General features: G+C 46.7%; 2 protein-coding genes across 4 annotated transcripts in view; one reads left to right on the top strand and one right to left on the bottom strand.

Annotated features, from left to right (window-relative positions):
• Positions 1 to 18,475, bottom strand: part of Atg16 (Autophagy-related 16) — a 324,538-nt gene that overhangs the window by 165,460 nt on the left and 140,603 nt on the right. The gene's annotated exons all lie outside the window — the stretch shown is intronic.
• Positions 1,127 to 18,475, top strand: part of neo (ZP and PAN domain-containing protein neyo) — a 73,341-nt gene continuing 55,992 nt past the window's right edge. Inside the window, exon 1 of the mRNA XM_014361573.2 lies at positions 1,127 to 1,514. Within this exon, the coding sequence (XP_014217059.2) occupies positions 1,127 to 1,514 (388 nt within the window). The remainder of the gene's footprint in view (positions 1,515 to 18,475) is intronic.

Here is an 18,475-nt window from a genome sequence, read left to right as displayed (position 1 = left end):
GAACAACGTCGAGCGGGAGCTGTGATTTACGGGAGATTGAAAAAAATATATCTCTGTATGAATAAATAAGACACGGTAAACGCGAGAACGTATATTTACAAATAAATCGAGTAAATGGCTTTCTCGGCCACGTTTAGAACGCGATTTCATTCATTTTACTGCTTTTCACCGGTTTTACATCTATTTATTTAAAATTTAAACTTTAATTGTCAATAGGCACGTTTGACGAACAATTGTAATATCAGCAGCACTACTGGAATCATTTATTGTCTCATCGGAGATTGGATAATCGTTTCAAAACGTAAAATTACAAATGTTTTTTTTTTTAAAAGGCATTATAGTACAATTACAAAATGATAACTGTTAACGCGTAAATGTAATTTAATGTCAGTTTCTCAAATGTAACGTGATTATCGGTCGTGTTTTCGGTTGTATTGTGTTAAAACAATGACAGGACTTGACAATAGTGCAGCTTCAAAAGAAGGCAAATGCAGTCAGCATAGACGTGTGGAATAAGCTTTATTCTTTTTCGTTTTTTTTTTCCCCCCCTTTTTAACAAAAGCAAAAGGGAAAGTGATGAAATGGGTCACGGGACCTAATAGTACAAACTTTTTGAAAAAAAAAAAAAACGTTTCATCTGCGTCATCTGAAAAATATTTCTCTAAGTCCATTTTACAAGCCAGAAATTTCAACATTAAATCCTTGGAATGCAAAAAGTGTATTTCCAATTCAAGAACAACGAGAAGGTAACATCAGAGAAAAAGAAGAAGAAGAAGAAGAAGAAAAAACACCCTTTGATCTTCCCTCCTCCTCCTCCTTTTGCCCGACTTGTCTAAACATTTGCATGGCGCGCATCCCAAATCCAAGTGGCTTTTTTATATCTCCACGGGTGCAGCCACTCCGACTAATCGAATTTCGTTTTATGTGTTGCAGGTCGCGAAGAACGAGTGCAGTTGGCGCAGGAGAGGACCGATAGATAGAGACTGTTTGGACAATTTTGAGTGGTGAAGTGAAATTGCAAACACACACACACACACACACACGTTCCAACACCCGAGGAGACACCGAGTTGATTTTTTTTTTTTTTTTTTTTTTTTTTTTAACGTAAAACAGCAAGAGACACATAATGAGAACCAAGAGGCAACTCCTGTTGCGGCTGCTGCTCGTCCAGGCAACGGCCCTGGCGGTAGCCGGCGGGGCCATAGAGCAGCCCGGTACGCTGCTGTCGGACGCGGATTACGCCGGCCCGAACGGTGGCAGCGGCGTCGGTAGTGGTGTCGGTGGTGGCGGTGATGGCGGTGGGCTCCTCGACGAGTGCGACCCCGACATGGTCGGATTCGAGCTCGTCACCGGCTACGTGTACACCGCCCCCAAGAACATGATAGAGTCGATACCCGGTAGCCTCATGCTCACCGAGTGCCTCGAGACTTGTCAATCCAACGACTCGTGCCAGGCGGTCAATTACGAGACGGGGCTCTGTGTCCTCTTCAGCTCCAACGCCGACAGCAATCCCGGTAAGTCAACTTCCACGCACGGCACTTTTATAAACGATTATAACTTTCCACTCGACGAAAATAATAATTTGCGTTAGGTATATTTACATTTTTTCTTAAACGCGACGCTTTCCTACACCTAATGGTACTTTTGGCGTGGTGTACATGGTATAGGTAGAAAGGAAAAGCATCCAAACTTTAAACGAAGTCCCGTTGGCTAACGAAATGAGACTCACATGGGGAAGGGCGGGGTAGGGGGCACGAGAGACAGGAAGAATGTCCAAAAAGATACATCGAACGAAGAAAGAGAGTTACCGCGATCATTTATCAAGGGAGGGGGGACAAAAATTGTTATCGGATCAACCGTAATTTTTGCTTTTTATCGATCCTCCACGGGAATAACAGCTAGGCCGAAGTAAGGGCCAGTAGTATAACAGGGTAACAAGATGAGGGCGAGGGAAGCTACTGCAAAGCGAAAAAAAAAAACAACAGCAAAAAATTAAAAAAGACCAGGAACAACGAGCAAAGCAGCAGCTTCTGGGATGGTCGAAAGGGACGGTATAGTGGTATGACGCTACACGCGCCTACATAATAGGTACGCAGGTATGGGGCATGGCGTATGCCTCTGTACAACACCGCAGCGAATACATACGGGCCCCGATCTCCTTCCACTCGCGTGAGCGTCCTCGCGTAACCAAGAGAGCAAGGAGCGTGTACCTGTATGCGTGCGGTATTCGCGTTGAGGGCGTTGCCACGAGGAAATTCCGCAAGCATTCGGTGCATCGAGGGGGCTTCGATATATCCCCGAGCATTTAATATACGCGGTACTTACACACTGGCTACTTATGTATATATATATATATACAACCTTAGGTACAACCGAAAGACAACGAACGTATAGCCCTGACAACTATTTTTTGCTCCAGCGCGACCCTCCTTTACCCGGCCCCCTTTTTTGTCTACTTTTTTTCCCCTGTCCCATTATCGCCCCACCCGCAGCCGTACTTTCTTATCGCACGCGAATCGCAATGCGTGTGTGCACAAGTACACGGATACAGTATAAATATACAGCAAAGACGTGCGGGCTTGTTGTTGCGCATCATCAGTGACGGAACGATACAACACAGGGCTTCTATATTCGGACGACTGTTTCCGGTTGAGGTACAACTCGAACCTGTACAGTATCGAGCAGAATCTAAAGTCTTTATTGATAGGATACATACATTTCGAGGGCCGCGACTTTTCGGCATGTCATATACGTACTCCTTTAGCGGTGAACCGAGCACTCGCGTGCTCTCGCATTAAAATTTCACTCTGCAGCGAGTCAACCCTCATTCTCTTCCTCGTACTTTGTATCCCTTTTTCCTTCGCATACTCCTTGGCCAGTTTATGAAACTCCACCGCGGGAGCTCGAGAACAATCGCGCGCTAATGGCTTTTATTCCATTTGCGTGCGTTTATTCGGCTTTAAGGTTTCTCCTGGGGACACTTGCCGCGACTGCGAGCCATCGCTATACAGCCGAACAATTTGCGTTCTTTTGTACTCACATGCGGTGATGTCCGTTCCGATTCCACTGGGCTTATATTGTACGAAATTAGTGTTGCAAGGGGTTCGTCAACAACCGTCACCGTTGCGATGAGTTCGTTGACACTCTTCCCTCCCTCCTTCCTTTCGTACGTTCTCGCCCAAGTTGGTCAGTGCCCAGCTATTTTTGGCCGATCGGTCATTCCGTCCCCTCGTCACGACAACGTACAAGTATGGCCCACGCGCCCGAGTATACGCTATTAAACAATAGTCAAGTTTATAATATATGCTCGTCGGCCGTTCATACACGGACAGTTGACTTTGAAGTATATCAAGAGAAAACAATGGTTACGAAAACGCGCAAGTCCCTCTCTCCCGTAAGGAATACACGCGTGTATACTTAAAAAAAACCATTCAACGCAAGTAAGTGGATCATACGTGAGAGTGAATTCGTTTGCTTTGGCGCTATGATGAATGCTTTTTTCCCCTCCTCCCCCTCCTCCCTTTCTCGAGCCCGACTGTTTAATTGGTACCGTTACTTTTACCGATTAAGCAAGCACGCGCGCGCGCGCAGCCACCCACGCGTGAGCGAAATGAAAAAAAAGTTCGTTGACTCGTTCGTACACCGCTTCGCGCTCGTGATGTAATATTTTCTTGGTGCGCACAGTAGCCTCGGCCTTATTTGAAGCGTTTGTCGTCGCGTCGACCCAAAAGCTCAAATTTACCGTAATCTCTCCCATCAACAGTCCAATTTTGTGCCTTAGCAAACACCAAAAGCGTACGTCACCCCTCTCCCAAGTGGGGGCTCCCGAGGAAACGACGTATAGTATTACCAAGGGTATATACGTGCATGCACATTGTGTGGACCAAAATCCAGCCAGTGCAAAAAAAAGCCATTACCCAAAAATGCTTTTACATTGTAATGTATGCACACGCAAACATTAGAGATGGCTTCGCGGGGTCGTGAAATAATGTACCAGAGGCAAGGAGCATCCCGCCTTTTATATAGGGATTTTTGCGGGGCAACGGGGACACAGGGAGAGCTTACAGCCGTAAGAAGAGACTGACGGCAGCCACGTAAGGGACAATCTTCCTCCCCAAGGGCTTTTGCTACTCTCTTCTGCTCGTGCTTTACGGCGCCGTGGATATATACGCGCTATATACGCCATACACGTACATGTATACCTGTACTCGTTTGTGTGTGCGCGCACAAGGCACCTTGTAATATCCAGCTGGGATGTTAATGCGCCATTGTTTTATGCTGTCGGCGGCGCACTCTACGCAATTTCTGCAACTCTCGGGTTTCCTCTTTCTCTCTTTCTTGCGCTCTTATCTCTTTCGGAAGCTCGCCGAATAAAACTGTTTGGAAGGGGGGGGGGGAAGGGTGATGTATAGAAGAAATCAAGGCCGAGAAAGGAGCTGCAACCCTTCCTCCCCCGCCAACCCCGTCGTCTTTCTCACTGATTTTTCCTTCGTTTTTCTCGCTCCGTCATCCATGCGCTCTCACGAGTGCTGTCGGTCGGCCGCGAGGAGCATTTACGCTTGTGTGTGTGTGCGCGCGCGCGCGAGGGCTTTCATGCGTTCACAGTCCCCGTGTGTGTGTGTAACCTCGCGAGCGAAGGTGCGATACAGATGATCGGCCCGAAGCGATAAGTCGCTTCATTTATTTTCACCCGGGTAAATGTGTATAAGAACCGCGGAAGTCGTCGATATCCATTACCGGAACAAAAGATCTACCGGCTCCCTTGCTCCTCCCTCATTCTTCATTCCTTGTTTTTCGCTTTTCTTCTCTTTCGTCTGTCGAGGAAGATGGAGAGTTGGCTCGATCGCGCGGACGCGCCACAGGTTTCTGTAGACCTTGACAGTGTAAGGGGGAAAACAACAACCAAAGAGCGTCTTTTCCGGCCCCAGCGTACCTGTTAATCTCCACGCTGGATAACGTTCATCTGTCTTTCTGTGTGTTAATATTACAATATCGTCGTTTCTTCTCATTTGCGTTCAAGTGGGGCGTGTTGAAATTTTTCCACTGTAGGTATTGATTCGTGAGGGAAAAAAAAGAAGCACTGCTCGAGCGCAGGGTAAGGAAAAAAGGAAAAAAAAAAAATCTGATGCTACTTTCTTTATCAGTACCTCTCTCGCCCCTTCCCATGTCGGGTAAAAGATTTTCATCGGCGAAACACTTTCAATGCGCGTCGTCGTTCGACGAGCTTTTCTGTCAATCGGTTTATTTCGCGTCAACACTGGAATTTCAACTTTTATCGAGAGCTTCAGATAGGCTATCTGCAAATCGAATCGTTTACGAGGTGAATGTCTGTAAAGTCTTGTTTCCGCGTATAGATTCAATGAAAAAAAAAAAAAAATTAAAAAAAAGACGAATAATAATAAACAGGTGATTGTCGAAGAACTGTGAAACAATCTCGCCTCGATAACTAAACACAAAGTTGTACGGCCATTAAAAATACCCATTACAGTAGTCAGCCCGTAATCTCACGGATCCATGTATCGAAATCAATCAAGTCATCGCTTATCGCTATTGGTCTACTGTGTCCATGTAACCAGATAAATACTTGCTTGAATTTTTTTCCCCCCGTACAAGGCAGACAGACCCGAAAGCGTAAACTCCAAATTTCATTTGCATATCGAACGATCGGAAATTTCACGCGCTACAGAGCGGGTCTAACGAGGTACGGTGCCGATTAATCAACGATGCCCGGTAGCCGAGTTATGACGGATGACACAACACATTAACATCACGGCTCTATCTGTTGGGTGTTCGCCTCGCCGGTGTGCGTATTGAGCCAAGCTTTTTCATTCCCGAGATAGGCATCACTCAGGCCCTCGATTCGCACGATTAGTACCCATCAATTAATCCAATGGCTCAAAACACGACCGTGCCCGGTCTTTCTCCAACGTTACGTTTCACGCTCATCCCAAGTGCCTTTGGGGCATGATTGCCACTGTATCGCGCGTTTCATAATTGGTTGCAAAAGAACCATGCCAGGATGACCAAGATTACATCGAGTGATCATAGGCACGATTTTCCGAACTTTCTACAACGATCATCGCAGTCCGGGAATGTTTTGGCGTGAAATTGAAAAAAAAAGAAAAGAAAAAAAGGGGGGGGAAGAAAGGAAACAAATTCCATTCTTCTTTTGAAGGCGAGATTGATAAATGCCGTCGTACAGATACGTATTCTCTTTCTTTTCCAACCGCTTGAATAGAGAAGTATGAGCAAGGTGTATTGAACTCCGGCGGCAGTCAGCGCGTGATTCATGTCAGATTGAAATAAAAGCCGAGCCGGCATTGAATTTCTCAAGGACGGAATGCAAAGGAGCGAGAGAGCGATGGCTTTCAATGGTATTACGCAAGATATCTGTCTCGAGCCAGCGGCAGCCACCGACAGAGTTATACACGTACGTGCAGTATACATACACGGGAATCACGTGCCATTGTTTGAGCGGAACACTCTGCTCTCTCTCTCTCTCTCTCCCCCACCCTCTCTCATGAATCATGGATAAATAAAATCATAGGAGTAACGTAACGAGAAAAAACACTAATTGATTCTGCACCGGTAACTCCCGAGCAATTAATACAAATAAATCACAGTGCGCCAATACACGCGGCTGATAAGAGCTCCGCCACGCGTGCCATTCTGATTTTTCGGGCGCAACGAGAGACCCGTTAGCCATCCCTCTCGGCAAGGATCGTATGGTGTGTACCTGCTGCCGCGACATTGGCTCAGTGGAGCGTGAGACACGTCTGATGCCGACGCGCGACAGTCACGATCGCGGGAAAAGATCTTATATATTTTACAAGCGGGCACGTTAAACTGTACAGGTACATACACGTGGGTGGTGGGGCACAGCCGTTGTCGTCCGTTGGAGGTGATCCTCGTGAATGCATTTATGTATGTGTATATGTACAACGTCGTTTCTCATCAGAGAAAGAGAGAGCGAACAAAGTATACAGTATACAATAAGTATATATAGGTGTAGCGCGTCGAGGCTGCACGAGCGTAAGTGCAGCGGGGGAGAAAAAAAAATGGGGGTTGGTCGTCGATTGGGCCGCCGATCAACGATCGAATCGTGCAAGGGAGAGAGAGAGAAGATGTCGCTGCCAGAAGGAGAGGAAGAGAAAAAACAGATAGAGATAGTCGTCGCTCGACGAGGCGTAGTGAATGTATATGTATATACTGCAGGTATAACCCACATACTCGAGCGCTCGGGCGATGATAATCGTGCCACTCGTGACTCGCGAATTCAAATTCTGACCTCGTAATACTCGGCGGTGGTGGTACTTGCTGCAGACGTCTTGGCGGTCGTCGGGGTACATGCAAGTGTCATCGGGAGCAACGCTAATGAACTCTGCATCGGCGCTTGGTGTGCCTCTGTTTGGGCACTGCTCCCACCGATTGACCCGACCATCAGCTCGCAATCAGCCGTGTATACGTATACCATGTATATATGTGTATCTTCTTTTGACTTACCTGCAACAGAGGAAGAAAAAACACAAAAAAAAAAAATTAGATTAGATTGCAATGAATATGTATTGGTACAAGTGAATTTGAATGTTATCATCGTTACGTGTGTGGCCGCGGTCGTTTGAATATTTATGATCGCGGGGGGACGTTATTTGCCGATTAAAGCGCGAATCGCCGAGTTGCAGACGACCCAAGAGCCCTAGTTCCCAGGCGGTCGTGGAAAAAGAGGCAAAGGGGAAGAAAAAAAAAAAAAAAAAAAAAAAAAAAAAAAGAGGATTTTGTACTTGCGGATAGGGCAAGGAGGAGGGAGGCACAGGAAAACGGGTCAGTGGAGGGGGAGCGGCTGAAAAGGAGAGCACCGCAGATCAAAGAGACACGAGTCAAACGCAACAGCAGCTCGTACTCGGCTGAAGATCAGGGAGGAAAACCGAGCCGCCAAGTTGGATGGTGAATGCGTACACTGTCTATAACTGTGGTGGTGGTACAGGGAAGTGAAGAAGGAGAGGATCATCGGGGCGAGATAGCTCGCTGCTCACGAGGAAAAGAAGATGCTCGCAAATTACCACACAAAAAGATACATGCACGTTTATTATGCATCTACGTCGATATGTGTGTGCGAGTGTGTGCATATGTAGCTACATTGGCATTGGCAGTAGCATCGGAAAAGATAAAAAAAAAAAAAATAAAAGAAAAAAAAAAGAAAAAAGAAAAGAGAAAAACAGCACTAGCAGTAGTGCAGGTGCAGTAGGCGCGCGGAACTCCCCCGAGAGGAAATATAAATGCCGCGGCGCGATGCCAATCGCCATTGACGAACGTGCCCCGTACGTACAAATGTATGTAATGTATACGTGTGTGTGCAGTGCTCGTATGGGGGGAGGGGGGGGGGCATGCACGTGAGAGATTTTCTTGGGCGAGCAACGAGCCACGTGGGACCGCCAGAGCGGAGTGTCGATCGAGCAAAGCTGCAAGGGCCCCGGAGAAATGGTAATGATAATATTTTCTCCCGACGCTGATCCACGTATACACCTATACGCGCTCTCTCTCTCTGTGCGCTGAATCGAGTATTTTTCCACTGTTTTTCCATTAGCGGATTATTTATTTATTTATTTATTCATCTCGACCCAACCCTCTCGGTATGTTCGAGCGACTGATGCATCCATTCGTAAGTATCACGGGAGTCACGCATTGGGGTTGGTGATTGAAAAGTAATTTAAAGAAAGCTCGTTGCGTCAGTACGTACATAGGCCCCTGATGGTAATCGATGAAGCGCATCTGTATACACTCTCTCGCCAGAGTTCATAGGCCCAGCAGAGAAGAGATGGCTCAAAGACGCGAAAAGAAGTCGAAGCAAAAGCTGGAATATGATCGAGAATGCGAATCGAGTCATTTGTCACGCGGACCGAAGACAACGAGAACGGAGGTGGGTATACGTCGAGGGCCATAGTTTCTCGAAGCTTCCCCCCTCGACCGCTAGACTCTTCATTCGCCGGCACATCAGACCAGCAGGTACACGTATCTTACGTCAATTAATCTTGGCTTCTGATGCTCTCTCTCTCTCTCTCTTCCTTTTTCTCGGTGCGATGTTTCAAGGCCGACGAGCTTTGCTCTTAAATTACGCAAGAGATGAGGCCGGCGGGATAAGCCGGCCGCTGTGGCTGGGAATGCGCGCGGATAACGGAATGGTCGACGCATCGCGGGATTCTAAATTGAAAAAGATACACGCGGGACCTGCGCAGAGAACCGCTCGTGCGGCTGTGCTTGCACGGCACATCTGTACCTACGCCTGATTCTCCTTCTTCTTCTTCGACGGAACCGCATCCCTCATTTTCCGCGCCAACTTTTCTGTCCGGATATGATTGCCCCGGCGCTTAGTGTGCTCAGGAGGAGGAAACGTTACGTGTACAGCGCGAATTGCAAATGATAAATAATCAAAGGCTGATGTGCATTTATCAGCGGCAAATTGTGTTTAATGCTCGAAAGCTGTTTGCGCCTAGCGCGTTAAAAACGCAACGGGTATTGAAAGGATGAATATTTATGGTGCGCGCGCGAGTACGCGTGAACAGAGGATCATTAGCCTCTGGCACTGCTTTGTAGTTTTTTTTTTCCCCTAACGAAAGTTTAAAAAACTCGAGGAGGGACGCACGGATCCGTGCCAAGGATTAAACGCGCAGAGGCTATTTTCCCAGGCGGTAATGAGATGGAGGGGCGCACATGCGCTGGCAGTAGACCAAAAGTGGAATTAAAAAAAAAAAAAAAAAAAAAAAAAGATGTGAAATCTATAGCGATGAAAAATAGGTTGGGGCTTTGAGACAAACGAAACGAAAAATCGGCGATACTTCAATTTGATATCTCGTGGAACGAGGAGGCACAAATTGGTCCACCGTACCGCAAATGCCGCGGTTTGATTATCAACGGGCTATCCAGTGGCGGTAAAAAAATTTTTTTTAAATAAAAAAACCATCACTGACGGAGACTCGGAGAGGTGGAGGGAACGAATGCAACGGAATCACCGGTTGGCGCGAGATTGGCGGAAATTCAGTTTAGCGAAAATTTCACTTGCATTCTCGCAATTCAATTAATTTGCCTTTGAACACAACTATGATTTGATATTGAATTTTAATCATTCGCTCGATTGGAATGTCGTGATTAAAATTGAATTGCCGGGAGTCAGGGTGAGAGGAGAATTTCATTAAAAATGAAAAATAGTTCATCTCGCAGAAAAAGAGCACAAATGAGCCATGTATCAATTTTTTTTTCTTCTTCTTCTTTCTTTGAACCCGACAAAAACTCATCTGCAGCGAAAAACAAATTAAAAAAAAGCCCCGAGGAATAAAAAAAAAAAAAAAAAAAAATCAACTTTTTCAAGCCGGAAGAGGAAAAAAGACGGCAAAAACTGCGCCATCAAAGGGGGAGCAACTGAAGTTTGTAAATTTAAACTCAATAATCGCATTAGGGAAAAAAGGGAGAGGAAGGATGTATTACATACATAAAGAGATAGAGGGAGAGAGAGATAGAAGAAGCAAAGGGGAACCGAGAGGTAAAAAGCAGCGAGGGTACGTGGACACGGTGCAGCTCGTGATCGATGCAGAGCCAGCGAGGAGGGACGTCAGAATCACGAAACTTTAGACCGCGGGAACCCGTTAATCGATGATAGCATCGTCGCTCTTTCTGTCGTGCAGCCTCTTCCTCCTCCTTCGCCTTCCACCAGATGCGCATACAGACCCCAACAGCTTTCGATGACCGCCCGATTTTTTCTCTCCCAGGGTTAATTGTGTTTTTTTTCCTCCTCCTCCTCCTCCTCCACCGCCGCACTTTAGCAGCCTTCAGTCATCCTTCTTCGGGAGGGAGTCCGAGCGGAGCGTTTGTTCCGCTCGGCAATTGTGCTCCCGTGCGCGCACGGATGATTTTTCTCGCTCCTTCTCTCTTCGTCCGATACACCACTGCTTACGTATATGTAATACCCAAGAACCGGTACGTACAAATTGCGAGCGAGGAAGGTGTGGAAGGGAATTGGAAGAAAAGGAGTCATTTGCTATAGTGTGGGAAGGAAAGGTGCGATAATAAGGCCAGTTGACATCACTCGAGCCACCAGTGGCCTTTCCTGCACGGCATATCGCTCATTTCATGCCTCGTAAATTCGTTTTACCTGCAGGCCTCCTCCTCGGTTATACATAACTCTGTTGCAATTAAATGAGCTATATACCTGCGGAGCGTCACGGTGTTTGCGTAATCTCGACTCTTTGCTTGTACAGCTGCGTGTACCCGTGTATTCATTTTGTGCTCGGGTAACTTTTCTCCTTTCTCTTCCGCTCGACTGTAACTTGAGCCAAATAAAGATCGATCGTCGGCAACCAAGTGTCAAAGTTATCGCTCGATTGCGGATGAAAATAAAAATTGAAGAGGGATGGGTGCAAGAAGAAAAAAAAAAAAAAAAAAAAAATATAGACTCACGGATCCCGACCTTGAGCTCGTCATAGAGTACACACCTAAGCCCGTAATCCGTGACTTGCAGTTAAGGCCCGCGACTATATACACAACTTTGGAGCGGACAGCTCATGAAGAGATGGGGGCGAAAGTTGTTTGTTGTGCTGTATATATACACAGTGTAACAGTTGCAGCGTCGGGTGTTACGACACCAAGGGCGCAGTCGCCAAACGAACCGGGGGCTGGAAGTTGGTGGGCTATACTGCCCGTTTTGACGGGAACCCGGGCCACGCCGTATACACCTCTGCTTTCCGATACAAAGTTCAAAAGCCACACTTTCCCCACATCCCCCCCGCCAGCGTCGAATCCGCGGGATTTAAAGTTTGCTGCGGCAACCACTGTATCGCGGGCTTGTGATAGGCGGGCGAAACTTGGGTTCCACGCGCACAGCTGGGGAACGCTCGGCACGTCGTTCGCTTATTTTCTTTTTCTTTTTTTTCCACGGTCAATACGATCGTGCAGCTAGCCAGACGTGCCGATATAGCTCTGGGGGGTAAAACAACATTACTAACTAGTAGCGCTCCAACACCATTTTTACGCCAACTGCTACACATAGGATCAGATATGGGCTCGCGAATTATTGTGTTGGATGAAAGGACTAATTTCACGTCGCATCTCGGATACGGTATAATAATCTGTCGAGGCGCAACACGTCGATCGAGAGGATAAAACTGCCGGTACGGATCTGTAGCTTTGAATGACGATTCTTTTGGATGAATAACAACATCAGTGGTACTAATGATGACAATAATAAAAAAATAAAAAAGTAAATAATTCATCGTGGTATAACAAAAGGAACAAAAAAGGGCGCAAAGAGAGGAGTTTCGCAAAAAAGACAGCTAGGGTGATAAAATAATCAGAGGAGCGCGCAGGCATGAGGACGAAAAAAAACAAAAAAAAAAAAAAAAAAAAACTGATGCTGTGCGGTGCAAAATGAATACGTACAAACGTACAAGTGGGTACACCTGGAAATATGCGGGAATATACGAAACATATATTTGCACGAATAACGCAAGGACGATGAGAGACGTGTGCACACCAGGAATCAAATTTTCTTCTGGGGCTTTACAAAGGCATCCACGTGTAGAGCAATGACAGGGACCACCGGACAAGTATACAAAAGACCGTACCCTCGCCCCCACGGCCCAAAGAATGGAGGATTTCTGCAGCGGCAACGTAATATAGCCGAGCGAGCAAGGTGTACCATTTTTCACGGCTTCATTGTCCCCGATAGTCCTGACGAAGGGCTCCTTTGTGCGAACTGAAATAATTCACCATTCCTGCGAGGCTGCTGCTTTTTGTAGCCGGGAATTTGCGCGCGGCTTGACTACACTCCTCCGATGCCATGGAGCCGACCTCCTGCACACCTCTGTTTATTTATGAATTCATATACGCCCTCTCGGCATTTGCGAATCTTCTCTCTCTCTCTCTCTCTCTCTCTCTCTCTCTCTCTCTCTCTCTGTACATTATATACACATGTACAGTCTTTAGTGTGGCTGTACCTCGCGTGCACACCCACCCACGAACGCACACCCATAATGTTTCTTTCTCCGCGTCTCCCTACTTTTTCGTCCGACAGTCCCCCGACCGGAAGGTATTACGAAGCTTCGCGCGGAAGCCACGATTTCTATGCTAATGCTATGCACCCGCGACCAAAATGAACCAAAGCAGACAAGGAGGAGGGAAGCCACGAGGACACATACACACACATATATATATATACATGTAGCGGTAGCAGACTAAGTAGCAGGATATCGTACCAGGAGCAAATCCATTGAATTCATTTTACAGCTGACGTTTGCCAAGCTAAAAAGAAAACGAGATCGTGTGCGCGCTCAAACACACACACACACACACACACACAAACACACGTGTGTCTGTAGATATTTTTACGTGGTATGTAGGTAGGTACATCGCAACACCGTTAGACCAGCCGCGGCTGGCAGCACTCAGCGCCTCCGCATTATGGAGCCACTCTCCAAATGAAATTTATGTAGCTGCCACCGCCACCGCCAATAAGCACTTGCGCGCGCGTGCCGGCAAAACTATCTTTCTCTCCATACCGCGATTCACGTGTATAAATATACACATATACACGTTCATTGTACCTGAGGTATATATACCTACCTAAATATATAATATGTGTGTACATCGAGGCTCCATAGATTCGCACAGCTCGTTAGCATAATGTGCTACGGGGTCGCGACCCCCTACCACCGATGCTCGCGGCTTATCTCGCGGGAGTCTCGGCGATGTCGTCTTGCGACGATCTTTTTCTTCCCCCCCTCCCACACTCCTCTTCTACTCCCGATGCGCCTGTATGGGCCACGCGAGCGCTCGATCGACATTCCAGAACCACCAGCGGCAGCGAGCGCGAGAAAAGGGGGACAGCCGAGCGGGCTTATCGGTGAACTTATAAAACGGCTTATTCAGCGCGCGAGCCGGGGGAGGGGGGCAACGAAAGTCGCGCGAGTAACGGGGCCCCGTTCACGTGTATACATGCACGTAAGGCCGTGCTGCTGCTGCTGCTGCTGTACCTATATACTTATTATCATGCACATTCAAGAGTTCATCCTACGTGTACGTATATACGTATAGGACGTTAAAAGAGTTAGATCCCAGCGAAAGATCGGCGACGACGACGCAACTATCGTAAAACTGGCGAAATATTGTCCCTCGCAGCTCCTCATCGACTCCCACCCCTTCCCGGAAAATTGCGTGGCTCCGCTGGTTTGCGGTCGCTCGCGTATCCTGCATTTTTTCTCCCCTTTAGTCGCGCGAGCTGCAAACTCTACTGCCATCCATCTCAACATATTATGTATATATTGTTTATATGTATAGGTACAGATGTATCTGCGCGCGCCATAGGGTCACCGTTACGAAAAATCATATGACCCATAGCCTCCGACGGACAAGCCGTGCAATTTTTTTTCCCTTATGCTTATGATACCTTTTTCTTTTTTTCTATCTTCCTAAAATTTATTGTACAACGAGAGTGTCGTGTAACTGCACCTAATCGCACCTAATCGATTTTAACCATCTACTAATTGTGAGAAACGCCCTTTAAAAGAATAACAGAAATTCGTGTGCCTAAAAAGCGCGGTATCGCGAGCAAATTATCAATTACGTAACGCGTGCATTTGCCCATCCAATCGAACCCCCCCCCCCCTAGTACTTACCTATCCCCGCATTTTTTTTGCTATTCCAGCTCCCCCGCCCCGACAGACGCTCGAGTTTTTGCAAGTAGAAAGAGTCGCCCTAGATTCGCGATTACACGGAATAGCAACTCTACGCGACCCCCCTAACACACGTATACGCGTCGTGGCTAAATCCTTATCTCCGAGAGTAGGTGTATGTGTGTACTAGTACTGAGCTCCGAAGCGAGCAGCCCGTTGCGCGCATTCCAAGCCGGCGACTGGGTATACGCGAATTCGCAGGGGCCCCTCTTGCGAGAGCCGGCTGGCCAGCGCAATTAGCACGCGATCGGCCGATTTCACGTGCGCGCTCGGGGGCCCCCCTATCATCCTCCGCTATACGCCGCCGCCGAGCAGCGCGCAATGTAACTGCAACTCGCGGAAGTAATCTGAACGGCCCATCGAGTTGCGCATCATCGAGCGAGGGAGAGAAGCCCGCGGTAATTACTCCGAAACACTCAGCGCGCCAATTAGCGGCCCGCGAATGCTCGAGCGTCTCTTTATTTTAGCCCTCTTTCTCTCTCTTTCTCTCGATGCAGCCTCTTCGACGGCGTATAAATGCACTGTAAAGTTTCTCGTGTCTCGGTGCTTTGGAAAATGAAGAAAAAAAACAAAAAAACAAAAAACAACAACAACAAATAATTAGCGATTTTGATGATGCTGATTGCGCTGTTGACTGTGGCTATTGTGTGCATGAATTCGGTAATACGCGATAGAATTCATAACGTTAGCTTTGCATGTATATACATATGCATGATTTCGAGCCTTTATGCGCACATACGTGTATATATATACGTGGAAGCGTTAAATCAGAAATGCCACGTCACCGCGAGAGTGCAGGTGCAGCTAAATGTTTGTCTCTCTCTCTCGTATGCGTGCACATTAGCACTGGCAAAAAAGTTACAAGTTCAACGGTCAACTAGTCACAATCGCGTGAGAGACGCTGTGGCTAATTGTCCGCGAAAAAAAAAAATCGCAACTCCATGAGAAAAATATCACCTTCAAATTTTTGGTAGTTTTCGTCATTTAGGTGGTTATCCGTGCTGATGCTTCGCATAATAGTCCCGCGGAGGCGATGGCGGCTGTGTGACGAAAACTACCACTCTGAGCTGTGAATCTCGCGACTAGTACCACATCGTCTTTTCACTCGGCCACTCGCCCAACGGTCCTTTGTACTTTGATGTCCGATGCTCGCATCGCATCTTTTGGTAAGGTACAATAAACATATACAGTGTAGATGTGTACGTGATGTCTATACGGGCACACATCCAGAGAGCCGCGAGTGCAAGTGCGACAATAATAAATGCTCCGGTAATGCGCGAGAGGCGCAGTAATGACAATAGGTGTATATATATGGTATATAAGTCGTTTCAAGAAGAACAGCACTCGTCACACACACGCATGTCCGTTGCCTCCGTTGCACCGTTACCCTAATGCATCATCTTGACGCAACGCGTGGTACGTGTGTACATGCATATAGGTATGGGAGGTTTATATATATATAGATGGTATACCAGTACCGCACACGCGCATACATATATGTATGGGTACACCTGAAACGTCATTCTCACGCACGGACGGGCTTTTCTTACCCGTTTGCTCCTCTTTTCGCGAATCCAATCTGAGCAATGCAATCATTGCCATTATTTGTGTGTGGCTGGTCCCGTATAATGAGGCCAACACACTCGTGAGCCTCGTCAGTTGTCTCTCTACTCCATTTTCTCTCCAACCTTTGTTTTGCAGTTACGGTAATCACACGTATTTTGTACGTCGGTACTTTTATCCTTATACCTCTGCTTTTAGCACACTGTACAACTAACTATAACCACTATAAGCATGGGGTTTGCATGGTTCCCAATTATTGTGGTGCTAAGTAGTGACCAGAAGTATTCATCATCAACAGCACAGGTTTTTTGTAATGAAACCTCGTAATGTTGAAATCGTGGTCATCGAGCACCCATACATGTCATGATTTTTTTTTTTTTTTTTTTTTTTTGTTTTGTCATCACTTCTCATGGGTGCTTACAATTTTACCCAAAAAGCCATTCAAATGAGAAATAAATGCATCATCAAGGGACGTGATACAGTTTGTACCTACAATTATGGAGTGTGGGGAAGCACAGCTAATTAACATTAACCCTCTAATAAGTATACCTCGCACAGTCGAGTGTCGACGTTCGTACAAGTATGGATGATGTACTCGGGCCAAACCGATCGCAAAGTAACATATACATACGTATAAACGTTTCGACACCGAGCATGGGATAATAGTTCGCAATTGTGTTTCGCGTGCTGCTAAAAATAAAAGCAAGAGAGAGAGAGAGAGATAGAAAAAAAGGAGAAGATTCTTTCTGAATACCAAAGGAAGCGAGGACCCACAAGCTCGCTACACTAAGCAGTAGCAATAGTATATAGCGCGTTACAAGGCTGGATTCCAAATGGCCGTGGGAAATGACGCAGTCTCAAGTGCTCGGGAATACTAAATACACGTGTACTTAACAAAACAGAGTGTGTGCTTGTGTGAGAGAGGGAGAGGGTGGGAGTGGGAGTGACACGGACCGGGAAAACGAGAGAGTATACACTGTATATAATATACACATATAGGCGATCGGCAACGAGGTAACCGATCGCGTTCGCGCGCTATACGGAGCCAAGGCATCAGGAAAGAGAAGAGTGAAAAGATGTGGGACCCCTGCCTCCTCGTCGTAGTAGTCGTCGTCGTCTACGAGTTCCTAGAACGTATACTGTTAGACCACGTACGGCCCATTCTGTATATATACATATACGAACTATACAGGATACACATATATAAATATAGCCATGGAAGTAGGATATGTACAGGTACACACACATGTGCGCATAGCTGGTGCATGATATGGTGTATATATATATATATGTAGAAAGGGAGGCAGACGATTCCTATAGGTAGGTATATAACGTGTCGCCAAACGACAACGGCACGAATACCGTACACCGCGATCATTCGTGTTCCCTTGAATTTATGGGGTTCGCTCGCGACCGGCATTTCGCTTCGTCTTGTCCCTATACTATCCTCTGCCTCCTCCTCTCCCTCTTGTATATACCAGAGCATTCGCGGGGGGAGAGAGAGAGAGAGAGAGAGAGAGAACTTTGTGCGTGCATGACTCCTTGCTCTAGCTTCTTCCTCCTCCTCTTACTCTTCAGCATCAGCGTGCACTCGTTGTCCGCTGCTCCCGCTAAATTTGCATAGAGTCGCTGCTAATAGTTGGAGATAACCGCTCTGCAAGAGAAAGGTATATATGTTTGCGATGGATGTTGCTGCTGTAGCAGCTCAAGCCACTTACGAGCTGTTATATATATAAGAGGAAGAAAGAGAGAGCCTGCAGTCACATGTGCACCACCACACTCGCTCTCTATATAACTTGTATAGGTACTTACCTATCCAACTAACTGGCTCCTTTTTGTTCTATCGACTATATATACCTACGCCGTTGCCGTGGTGTCCTGTATATCGTGTCGCCTTGTTGTGTTGTGGGAGGAAGCCTCGCCACCCTTCTCTTTTTCCTGCGACTACAGTACAGGTATATACACACAACGTGCTAACGGCTGATCCGATAAACAATGGCCTGCATAGTGGGTATGATGCATACATATATACGTATACAGTGATGCACTTACAAGCTAGCGAAAGAGGGACTACAGCTGCCATGCGAATAACATTATAAGTATGCCCGTATATATAATATAGGTACATATAATATACATATGCACACATTATTGCGAGTAGGTGTTGGGATTACACTTTAAAATTATGATCCGAG

This window comes from Copidosoma floridanum, unplaced genomic scaffold (genome assembly GCF_036245765.1).
Source record: "Copidosoma floridanum isolate Cflo_tuat_1 unplaced genomic scaffold, Cflo_Japanese_pri ptg000009l, whole genome shotgun sequence".
NCBI classification, from domain to species: Eukaryota; Metazoa; Arthropoda; class Insecta; order Hymenoptera; family Encyrtidae; genus Copidosoma; species Copidosoma floridanum.
The sequence above is the reverse complement of the archived record's forward strand: the minus strand, read 5'-3'. Positions and strand labels throughout refer to the sequence as shown.